At 37.1% G+C, this 12921-nt stretch overlaps 1 protein-coding gene across 1 annotated transcript; it reads left to right on the forward strand.

The window, feature by feature from the left end:
- Nucleotides 1-612: 612 nt before the first annotated feature.
- On the forward strand, nucleotides 613-10553 carry ccn1l2 (cellular communication network factor 1, like 2). The gene is made up of 5 exons (XM_020918664.2): nucleotides 613-815; nucleotides 2766-2979; nucleotides 5495-5848; nucleotides 8189-8388; nucleotides 9225-10553. Exons 1-5 carry the CDS (start codon nucleotides 747-749, stop codon nucleotides 9510-9512), a joined length of 1125 nt encoding a protein of 374 aa, XP_020774323.1. The 5' UTR covers nucleotides 613-746; the 3' UTR covers nucleotides 9513-10553.
- Nucleotides 10554-12921: the final 2368 nt, after the last annotated feature.

Below are 12921 nucleotides of genomic sequence, written 5' to 3' on the forward strand. Positions count from 1 at the left end.
TTTAACTAAACAAAACAAAAAGCCTGTCTTATGTTATGTGCTTATTTCTTACACTTGTCAAATGTTACCAGAGGTGAAAATATGTGTAGTTTGGCTGTTTTATTATAAACTAAACACATTTGTTCATTTTCTTATTCATAAATTATTTGATTGTTTAACTTTTAACCATTTGATGTCATTGTATCTTACCATTTTCATAACTTTTATTAAAAAATGTCATTACAAAGTGTCATAACCAACTAAAAACAAGCTGTATACAGCTTTAGATTTTTTATTTGCTCCTTTGCTCCCTGATTGTAGGAAAGATGGACTGGTGTGGGTAAAGTTGTGTTTTAGTTTTTGGTTTTCCTCAAGTGATGCAGTGATGTTCATGTATGTTAGCTGTTCATTATTGGTAATCCATACTATCCCTATTACAACTGCACATCTGAAACATCCGAGCTCCTAAAGACTACACCTTTGTTCAAAACTATGAATAATACCATTTATACACAATTACACATCTCTCCTCTTCGCAGACACTTTGGGCCTGGTGATGTCACGGAGTGGGCGGGGCCTGTGTGTCCATAAGAACAAGGCAGCGTGAAGGGAAACCTCTGTGTGAAGTGAGAGTCGAGGAGCTGAGAGAGACTTTTGACTACCAGAGCAAAAAACTGACTAGACTGGTGTACTCCTCTGTGCACGGACACTCAACTCTGGATAAACTTTTACTCTGAAGGATCTTATTTAGGCACAGAGATTCCAAAATGTTGCTTTGTCTAACATTGCAGTGGATTATTTCATCTCTGGTTGTTCTTTGCAGTGCAGCTGTGTTGGTAAGTTTTAGCTCTATTTCCTTGAGTAACAATTTGTACAATTTTGGAGCTCGCTACTCTTTTTAAGCAATGCAATTTGGAAGTAACAAGACAAATTTACTGGATGCAATACTTTTTGTTTCTCAGTTCATTTTTATTTGGAAATTTGCACATTAATTGACTACAATAGACCACTCCTGAATGAATGAGGGATAATAATTTTGATTAAATTAATGTAACAGTGACAAAGTGCTCACGTCTGGTCTGTCAGATTACAGATTGCATAACCTATACTATAAAATGTCAGATTATGATAGTACTTTTATTATTATTTTTTGTATTTATTCGATTATTTCATTCGTTAAGTATAAAAAGAAATGAAGAAATGAATGAAAAGGAGCAGAAAGAAGAGTAATCTTATGTGTTTTGCCCCCTTTTCCAGACTCTACATTAACACTGATAGTTACTTTAAAGCTTTTCAAAGCAATACATTTCATTTCACAAATATTAATCAACTGCTTCACTTCAGAACAGTAATATAAAAAAGGTAACCTGGTCATTTATTTAATTTGTAATAGTGGTGATTACATGCTAATTAAAACATCTGGAATTCCATTTTATTCCATAGAAACATAATGAATCCTTACCCTGACCCTAACCCAATGAAGACTGTAAATGGCTTAGTTAAACATGGCTATATAATATTTTCTTTGTAATAATATAGAAACATATATGCTTTCTATGGTAATTTTCCTGGTTTTTGCATAAAAATTGTTCTAACTTTATTTCGATACAAAGGAATAGACTCAGTACCTATTCTGATATCACAATGATAACTAAAAACACTATAATATCATGTAATTTTTCAGCATTAAATCATAGTATTTTATTTTATATTACCATGCAGTCCTATATCTATGCAATCCCTGAGTGGTCCAGGTGGGTTCTATAGTGGTCCATAGTTCATTTGGCTTAAACTTGTTCTGATACAGCTCTTGATTATTCTAAGTATCTTGTTTCGATAGTCATTTTAGTATCAGTTATTTCTCTACTTTTGACAACCCTGCTGGTTTTAATCAGTACTTGCTTTTACTATGCTATTCCCATCCAATTACCTCATTACTACAGTGCTGTCTAGTGCAATCTCAGTAATCATTTTTGGACATTTAACTCACTTCCAGTGGTGGAATGTAGCAAAGTACTAAAGTAAAAGTACAGATTTTAGGTACCTGTACTTTACTTAAGTACATTTTACAGTGCATACTTTTTACTTTTACTTCACTACATTTGAGAACTTGTGTCTGTACTTTCTACTCCACTGCATTTTAGATCTGGACTGAAAAGTAAAAAGGACTTTTCTTTATAGTTTGAAATGCTACTGAAATAGCTGGGACTTATTTTTAGCACATTTAATTTGAGTTAATGTCCCAACTCTGAGCAAACCAAACACACAGACACACAAAAACAGCTAGAAAAATTATCAAATCAGTTGAATCACTTAAAATCAACCAAAGTTTTTTTTATCAAAATCACTACATTTCATCCTTAAATTGTTCTAAAATCTCTGCAAAATACTTTAACTTTTTTTGTTCCTAAAGTACACTTTTAAACAGGTACTTTAATACTTTTACTTATGTAGATTTCCTCATGTGATACCTCAAAAGATTATTCAGTTAAAGATTACCTTCAACTGAGTAATCTTTTGCCCCTCTATATGTACTTTTACTTAAGTAACAACATTGAGTACGTCATCCTCCACCACTGCTCACTTCTGATTGTCAGTAATTGTGTTTGTATCAGTTTTCCTTGTCTGTCCAGTCAGTACTCCTTCATATATTTATAATACATTTTTGGATGTTTAACTCATTTCTGATTGTCAATTGTCAATACCTGTGCTTCATTTACTTTTACTGTACTTCAATACTTGCACTATCACTTTTCCTAATGTTGGTGTTGTATATCTATCCACAGGCGGAGAGCGAGTGCCCAGCAGAGTGCACCTGCCCCCCCTCTCCCCCGGCCTGTGCGCGGGGGATCAGTTGGGTGCTGGACCACTGCGGCTGCTGTAAAGTCTGTGCCAAACAGTTCAACGAAGACTGTAGCCCCACAGAGCCCTGCGACCACATCAAGGGGCTGCGCTGCCACCTGGGGGCTGGAGGAGACCCACGCAGAGGCCTGTGCAGAGGTCAGTGGTCTTTTTGTTGGATGTTTGTTTATAGGTGAATTGTGTAACTTTTCTGGTGGAGGGTCCGTCACCTGCTTGTTTCTATGGATATGTCATTCCTCTGCCTGGATTGTTCCACAGTATGACATTAAACAGAGCTATTTTATGTTTATTAAATTACAGGTGGGTTTATAGCTCAAAAATACCTACAAAAACATTTAGCCAGGCTTGCGCCACCTAGTGCCTCCGCTCAATTTAATTTCTCTCCAGCGACTAAGTCAGGAATCGGAATACACTAGATCACAGGTGTCAAACATACGGCCCGGGGGCCAGATCCGGCCCTCCAAGACCTTTAATCTGGCCCTCGGCTGATTTTCTACTAAAATATTTTAATTATATTTTCTATTTAAATATTGGTAATTTTCTGTGGTGTTTCACAGCAGCGTCTCCAGCGTCTCTGTACGTGGCCCCTCCCACCAGAGCAGCACAAATGAAGACTTGTCTCTTTCCAAACGCACTTAAAGGACGATCGTTTTGACTGTTGACCGTGACACCCTCATCAGAAAAATGTCACAAATGAGAAAAGCGGAGCCGAGTGCAGGATTTTCCAAGAAAAAATGACTTATTCCTATTTGTATACAAGTTAATGTTAAAACATTATGTTGAAATTGCATTTTTCTTAAAGTTTTAATATTTTGTAAAAGAAAGAGTTCATCAATTAAAAAAGATTTCTGTAATAGATTTGCATTTCTCTGCAGAAATATTTGAACTTATTGTTATTTTTGGGGTTTATATGACATGAGTTTTCTGATCCGGCCCCTTTGGGATCAAAGTAGATTGGATACGGCCCCCAGACCAAAATGAGTTTGACACCCCTGCACTAGATGGTCTGCAAGAACCCCGGAAGTGGGAGTCCAGGTATGAGCCAATCAGCGAAGAGCCATACATTCTGTTTTGGCAACAATTCCCGAGATCGAGGATTTAAAGTCGGAGCAAAGAGAATGTTCGGTGAATTTTATCAAGGGGATACATTTTTACTGAATTTGGGAAAAGCTTAATATACCAGTTAGCTCCGTTAGCAGCGCATTACATATGTGCAGCAGCAATTGCTTAAATAAAAAAAAGTACCTGCCTACCGCTGAGCGAATGAATCCCAATGCTGCAAGGTCAGATGGTTTCCACAAAGTGAAACTGTCTGATGAATCAGGAATCAGGCTAACATACATTATGACTGAGCTGTAACTTGGTCTTGTTTGGTTTAGTACCACTGTGAAACATTTTAGACAAAGGAATAACAAATCCATTTAGGTATTTGACGAGAAAAGTCATGCACCTTTACGTAGCGAGGTGTGATGGAAAGTTTTTGGCTGTTTCATGGTCAGCTTGGTCCAGTCAGTGTATATTGACACTTTGTGGATACATAATATTTCCTACTCCTCTAATGGTTTAACTGTCATAGAAAAGCAGGTTAAGAAAAACAAACATGCTTTAGGCTTGACTGCAAGTGTGCACTGTGTAATTTTCATTCCCACTTAAAAGTACATTGCATAACTTTTCTAGTGGAAGGTCGGTCACCTTCTTTACAGGTGGTTTTATAACTCAAAAAAACTAGCATTCGTGCTTACGGGGGTATTTACGGGGTTGCGTCTCCACAGAGCTGACCTGTAACTTGGCCTGGTTTGGTCTCCATGAAGATAGAAAGGGTCAAAAGGATTAGTGTCATACTGTGAAACGTTCTACATAAAGCAATAACATCTCCATGGACAGAAATATTTGATGGACCCTCCACTAGAAAAGTTACACAATGCACATTTAAGTCAAAATTTAAAGGTGCTTAGAATTCAACTATAACATAAGTAGATCATCTTTTTACCATTTGTTCATTGTTAACTGCAATACCTGGAACAGCCTGATCACAGAAGTGGGATCATTGACTTCCTGTTCAAAACTGCCCTGCCTCTTCATATTCACATTTCACTTTAGCCAGCAATGGATTTTTATGTACTTGTTTTTATTCTTGAAAATGGCTATGTGACATTAAACTATGTATTACTCAGATTCTTAATTTTGAAAACAACTATGTGCAGGGATGTGGGCAGATAGGGGAAAGGTGAAAACAGGAACTTGAATACAGGGCAATATAGAATTACTAAATCATGTGCAAATCAATCAAAATACAACTCGAAGTAGGTTAATGATGAGACAACACTGTTATAATATGGTTAAGAGATCATACACGTTCATTTCACAAAAGATGTCTTCTTTAAACTAACACAGTAATTGCACCTTTTTTGAGAACCACTGCTACAGAAGGTACAATAAAACTATAATTATAGCAATCATGGCCATTTGCTTCCATTTATGAGATTGTACATTATCCATTTGTCTAAATGAAAGCTGTTTTTCTTTTTATAAACCAAGCTCACTCATAATTAAGAACAAAAAGTAGTATTGTTGAAAGCCTGACTCTTGTGTTATCTATAATCTCCTCTGACCCTCTTAACTCTGTGCTGTGTTGTGTTTGTCTGACTGACAGCTGAGGCCCTGGGTCTGCCCTGTGAGTTCAATGGGCGCATGTACCAGCATGGGGAGCACTTCCAGCCCAGCTGCCAGCACCAGTGCACCTGTATGAACCGCGTGGTGGGCTGCATGCCCCTGTGCCCACACCAAGTGCCCCTGCCCGACTGGCGCTGTTCTCGGCCACAGCTGCGCCAGCCTGAGGGCAGCTGCTGCGAGGAGTGGGTCTGCGAAGACAACAACCACATCAGTGAGGAGCCAGACGGACCAGGGCTAACCACTCTGCCAGACATGCAGCCCCTGCCCAACCACATCAGTCCACTGGGGCCAGACCAGCCCCCTCTGAGGCTGCCCGGAGGGAACACTTACAAAGGTACATCAAATAAATAGTCTTCCACAGTGTATGCACACTAAACCTTAATGGGTGACCACAAGTGTTTCATGTTTATGTACAAAGACAGGAAAAGACATCAAAACTGTACTGGCCAAAGTCATTTACTCAAAGTTGGTCTGGATCAAGTCCTGTTTAAACCAGTTCTGAACAAAATTTATTAGTTCAGAGATCAATCTGTTGGTTCTGTCGCCTGAATACTAAACACATGTCTCGAGATTCAGTGAAAATGTGACAGGACACATCACAACTTTATTACAGAGAATATGTACAGTGTTAGGCTGAAAAAATATGGAACAATCACAGTTTGTAATGTCGAATGTTTGGCACTTTCTGATAAATATGAATGGAGTTGTAAACTATTTGATTCATGTATGTTTGAATAATCCTGTAATTTCACCTACCCCCTGTCCCCGCCCATAGCTTTGTACTTACTTAATAGCATAGAATAGTTTGCTTTCACATGCCTTTAGTTTGAGCTGAAAGGCAGGTCAGAATTTTATGGTATAATTTATGTGTCAAAATGCAGATGTCGTGTCCTGGTTTATGGTGCTTAATATCTCTGTAATTAGTCACAATATCTGCGTGAAAGTTCTTCTCTGACAGCTGTAGCAAAAGTGAAATATTTTTTTCTATAATTGCTTCAGAAAGATGTGATTGTTCTCAGTTAAAATCACTTTAAAGATGCATTGTGTAACTTTTCTGGTAGACTTTTCTCCATGGAAACTTTACTGCTTTGTCTGGAATGTTTCATAGTTTGGCATTAAACCTTTTTATATTAATGGAGACCAAACCAGGCCAAATTACAGGTGAGATTTATGGAGAGGCAGTCACAGTCAAAATGGCTGTTTTTCCAGGCATTTTTGAGTTATAAAACCTGTAACTGAATAAATGTAAGGTAGATCTATTTAGTGTTATACTGTGGCACATTCCAGGTAGAGCAGCGACATATTCACCAGAAAAGTTACACAATGCACCTTTAATCCATGGTCATAACATGACAAGTTTGTAGAGTCAGTCCCTAACAAATGAATCTCCCATATTTGTAAACTCCTGGCCTCCATCTGAAATTATGACAACATAAAATTCAAGAATGTGAATACAAGCTATCTACTGAGTTCAGAATGATGAAAAATTAGGCCGTTACCCTCGCAATTAACGGATAAAGTCCTCAAATGTTGCATATAATATGAAGCTGAAACCCATGAATTGGAATTTTGACAAAAAAAATAATGTCTAAGTTTATTACTAAACATAACAGAAAAAAGCAAGATGTGCTCTCTTTCAATTCTGCATATTCAACACCATTGATTTCCAACCAGTTTGATGGAGAAGCTGACTGTTTAGCTATTTATTTAAAGGTGCACTGTGTAACTTTTTGGTTGGGGGTCCAGCACCTGCTTGTTTCTATGGAGATATCATTGCTCTGCCTGGAATGTTCCACAGTATGTCATTAAACAGCTCTACCTTACATTTATTCAATTACAGGTGGTTTTATATTCAATTACAGGTGGTTTTATAGAAATATCTTGAAAAACAGATATTCTGACAGATCTGACTTGTAACTTGGTCTGGTTTGGTCTGCTTTTGGTCTCCATGAAAACAAAAATGTTTAATGCCATACTGTGAAGTATTCCAGACAAAGCAATAACATCTTCATCAAGAAAAGCATTTGATAGACCTTCCATCAGAAAAGTTACACAATGTACCTTTAATTTAATTATTAAATACTAACTTTTCAAATGTAATAATTGGCAATTTTTGGAGTATCCGGAGCAAACGTCCAAACCAGATAACACACTAAAATCCACCACTATTGCAAATTCTCTGGTGCCAGAAACAGTGGCGTGGACATTAAAGGTGCATTGTGTAACTTTTCTGGTTTAGGGTCCATGAAATGCTTTTCTTCATAGAGATGTTATTGCTTTGTCTGGAATACTTCAGAGTATAGCATTAAACCTTTCTGTCTTCATGGAGACCAAACCAGACCAAGTTACTGGTCAGATCTGTGGAGAGGAGACCCCACTCACAGTCAGAATGTTGTTCTTCTAGGTATTTTTGAGCTATAAAACCAGCTGTAACTGAATAAATGTAAGGTAGAACTGTTTAATGTCAAACTGTGGAACATTCCAGGCAGAGCAGACCTATCGATAGAAAACAAGCTGGTGATAGACCAAACAAAATAGTGTACCTTTTAATAGCACAAGTACTCTAGTGCTCCAGGTACTCTAAAAAACACAATTTTAAACTACCATTTGAATGATCCAGTGCTCTCCTCCTAATGTGCCCAGACGTGACATGCCTGTGCTCTCTCCTCTGCAGAGATGTCGTCCCTGCCGAGGTCAGAGGTGCTGCTTGAACCCAGCTGTTTCCTGCACTTGTCCCCCTGGAGTGAGTGCTCTGTGACCTGTGGGATGGGCCTCTCCTCCAGGGTCACCAACCATAACCCCCAATGCCAGCCAATCAGAGAGACCCGGCTCTGCCAGATCAGGCCCTGTGAACAGCTCCCCGCAACGCTCAAGGTAAGAGTTTAGTCGTAAGGAGGCTGTGGTAGTGTAGTGTGTTTGTAGGTCATTCTGTGCTTATAAGTTTTGTCTTTTTATTTTCATTTAAATTTCTATCTCTGAAAATATATCTCAGATCTATATGGGATAATACACATTTGTTACAAGAAAATTAGAAATCAGATCTGCCACTGATATAGATAACACTATTAGAACCTCTCTTCTCCTTGTATAAAGAAAAGTCTAGCAAGACATTTCCTGTGAGAGTGATAAATTGGATTGTGGTAGATTTCAGGGCATCTTCACATTTTACACCAGAGCTTGCCCCAAGCTTTGAGTTTCAATGTGAAAAAGCAATTATCACTGCCTTTTTACATGCCCTTTTTTTCTTTGATGGAACCGTTTCACTGTTTTTGAACATTAACCATATGACAATCCAATGTTCACTGCATATAAATGACTTATTCATCTATGGCAGGCAAATGACTGTGATGTTTTTTGTGTAAAATGAACATTGTTTTGTGAAACACAGTTTAAAATGTTATAGCTGCTATATACACATGGTACCTTTTTGTGTTTGTTTTATTGCAAATTGGTTTTAGATTTCGAATCTAGGAACCCAAACTGAGGAGCTCATTCATCTATCTGAATAGAGAATTAACTTGAGAATCAAAACACACCTTTTTCATCATGTGAAATGATTTTTGTATCTGTAAACATTTTATCAGTAAATTCAGTGTTTTATTTGAACATGTTTATTTGGTGAGGACACAAATAAATCATATTAATAGAATACTTTACAAAGGTCCCATATACTTGTAATTGTTAACCAACTGTTTGTGTGCATATTCCAGAAAGGAAAGAGGTGCCAGCGAATGAGCCGACCCCAGGACCCTGTCAGTGTGACATTTGCAGGCTGCTCCACAGCCCAGCGCTACAGGCCCCGCTCCTGTGGGGCGTGTGCAGACGGACGCTGCTGTTCCCCCTCCATAACCCGCACCGTGCGCATGCGCTTCCACTGCCCCGACGGCGAGGACCTCCTCCAGAACGTCATGTGGATCCAACGCTGCAAGTGCTCTCTCAACTGCCATGTCAACCCCATCCTGAGCATATACAACGACATCCACAACTTCACACACTGAGAAACTGATTATAATAGATTGTGTTCACGACATTCTAGAAAGTTCTATCATCATTTCAGACGGAGGGCAGGGGGCTATTACTCTACGTACAGGAAATCCAGGACACGCTCCTCCTGGTTAAATAAAGGTTCACTACACAGAAACTACTAAACTACAAAAAATGGTTTTAATTGTTTATTAGAGATATGGTTCATAAACTTGCTGTAGTATATTAATCTTGTGGCTTTAAATTGTTTCAACTGACATTTGTGCCTGTGTGTTTGAATATTGTTTATCCATTTGCATCTGTAAATCATCATTGGTTTAACATTAGGCTAACTGAAAATTCCATGATGTTTGATGGCCCAATCCTAAGATCAACAGCTAATTCTACCGGAGAGTTCTGCCCTGCCCTCCAGCTCAACTATGGACACTTCAGAATGTTGTCACGTGACAACAATGTGAACCCAACCTATTGTCTGAAAAACTTGCCAACTTAAACCAATTACATTACATTTTTGGAGAGGGAGGTGGGGGTTTCTGTTCCTCCTTCCAAAAACAACCATGAAAATATGTTCGCTTGCACTTTAAGTTTCCTGCCACGAAATCGGTGTGCCTCAACTAGACGTACCCAGCTTCTAGAACGGGCTTTACTGAGGACTAAAATGGCACAAAATGACTGAAACTACTATTATTTATTTAAAACTTCCCTCTGAGTTGATAGGGGGCGACGTAGAGTGACATAAGGACAAAGATATGGACGAAAAGGACTTATCAAACGTACATATGCATCAGTGGTTTTCACAAATCACTGTTAGAATACACCTTTCTGACAAGTGTACCAATTGTACATCATGCAACTGCCAATGCCAACAATAGTGAAATCTTTAGTTTTATAGACTTCACTCTTGAATGTGGAGTGAATATATTTAGGATCACCTCATTTTTCGGGGTGTGATTTTGTGTGTTTTTAGTGTAAATAGTGCCTTATTTGAACAGTGAATGTATTCTTTCTATGTATTTATGTTATTTTTTAAGTTGTTGTGCATGTAATAAAACAGTTCAACAAGTTACATCAATTGCCATACTTTATTATTATTTGTTTTTATTCAACTATAGAATATAAAAAGGTTTAATGCCATACTGTGAAAGATTCGAGGCAAAGCAATGACTAATATTCATTTCACCGTCATCATTTCCTTTCATCATCTTTTCTCTATAATCTTAAAGGATAATTTTAAAGGTATTTTCCCCCTTTCAATCCTTTTTTTTTTCATAATGAATCATCTTTTTCTATATATATAAAAATTATGAATTCTCTGTGTTTTAAGGATTACTTTGTTTTATGTCATTGATATTTTGTGAGTTTTCTTGTCCATGAGCTCACGAGAAGCTTTCAATCCTTCTTGCTGTGAGTCTATAGCACAAACATTACGACTTGGCACTAAATTCCTCACTTTGTCCTCTGTCTCCTTCTGAGCAATGAGGGCTCTGATTGGCTGAACCATTCTTACTTCCTGTTGTGAGTTATGAATCTTAACGTTTTCGAACAAATTGTCTTCTCTGTACATTGATTTAATGGAATAGTATGTAAGATTTTCATTATAAATTTCCAATAGCGGAATGTAATGAAGTAAAAGTAGAAAAGTACTGAATTTAAGTACATTTTAAAGTGGATACTTTTACTTTAACTTCACTACATATGAGAGTAGGTATCTGTACTTTCTACTCCACTACATTTTGAACAGGACTGAAAAGATTTTAAAATAGTTTGAGATCTGCTGAATAGTCTGAGTTTTTTTTTTAATTTTTTTAACATGTTTGTAGTTTGAGCAAACAGAAATTTACAAAAATAAAAATGGCTACAAAAAACTACTGATTCAATTAAACAAAATCCAGCACAAACCTTTATCAACATCTTTAAATCTGAAGTTTCATCAGATGTCAAAATCTGTGCAAAACACTTCTATTTTTTACTCTTTAAGTACATTTTTTAATATAGTTTAACTTTTACTTGAGTATTTTTTTGCTCCAGTATCTGTACTTTTACCTAAGTATCAAAATCGAGCACTTCTTCCACCACTGTAAATTTCATAAGAATGACTTAGACATCAAGTATTGATTTTACCTAATATACATGATGGTATGCTGTTTTATTCTTAATTACAAAAACCTTGGACATGATGGCCAATTTGTTGATTATAATTTGGTGTTTTGGTTCTCACAATAATCGTCCAATCAGAAAACAGAATGAGCCTCACATGACTGTCATTTGGGTTTCCATTTTCAATTCCGAAATCTTTAAACATAAAAGAATCATTCAATCATGAGTCATCAGTGCTAGTGCAGCCTCTGCAGCTCACTGAGTGAATTGTGGAGGTTCAGAGCTTTCACATGAGGCTGGTCTGTCTGTGTAATCTCAGTACAGAAAAAGGGATAAGGCACTTGCGTGATCCCAGATTCAGATGAGATATAACAGGAGCACAGGCGACATGCTGTTTCTTTACAGGTACACTGCGTAACATTTCTGGTGGTGAATAAGATGTCATTGCTTTGCCTGGAATGTTCCAAAGTATGCTAGAATATGTTTATGCATTTAAATACTGGTGTTTTTACTGCTTAAAATACCTTGAAAACATGCATTCAGATAGTAAATTAGTTTAAAGTCATACTGTGGATTGTTCAAGACTAAGCAATAAGCACAAGCATGTTTTTTTTCCATTCAAATTCTAATACATTAATCATTTGGCATTTTTAAACTTAAATGTGCACTATGTATCTTTTTGATGGGGGTCCGCTAGCTGCTTGTTTCTATGGATATATTATTATTCTGCTTGGAATGTTCCACAGTATGACATTAAACAGCTCTACCTTGCATTTATTCAGTTACAGTTGATTAAATAATCCAAAATACCCAGAAAATCAGGCATTCTTACTGTGAACATAAAGTGAAACATTTCAAGACAAAGGAATAACATCTGCAGAAAGGTTACACAATGCACCTTTATGTGTATGTAAATATGTTTAAACGTGTGAGAAAATATTGTAATTATATTGTATTTCATTTCATCTAATTCTGATAAACATAACTGTAAATGGTTGTTAATGAATGTTAATTAATCTTCACTGAGTCTGTTTCACTTTGCCAACTTCCAATCTCCCTCAGCAGTCTCACACAACTCAGCAGAATGGTGTTATCTTTAGAACACTATAAACTGACCCTGCTCCTCCCCTACTTTGCAGAAACAGAATTAGAATCTGTTTTGACATGTGATACGAATCAAACATAAATTGGACTTGGATAAAGCTGTGATAATAATCAAGGTGACTACTCTTGACTCAACAGTGAAAGAACACAACCAGCTGCTCAGCTCTGGACCAACGCCTTCAAGAAACGAAAACATAAATAAATACATCTATTTCAAAATGC

The sequence above is a fragment of the Boleophthalmus pectinirostris genome, unplaced genomic scaffold (assembly GCF_026225935.1).
Source record: "Boleophthalmus pectinirostris isolate CB_2022bp ecotype Guang Dong unplaced genomic scaffold, ASM2622593v1 HiC_scaffold_4, whole genome shotgun sequence".
Classification (NCBI taxonomy): Eukaryota; Metazoa; Chordata; class Actinopteri; order Gobiiformes; family Gobiidae; genus Boleophthalmus; species Boleophthalmus pectinirostris.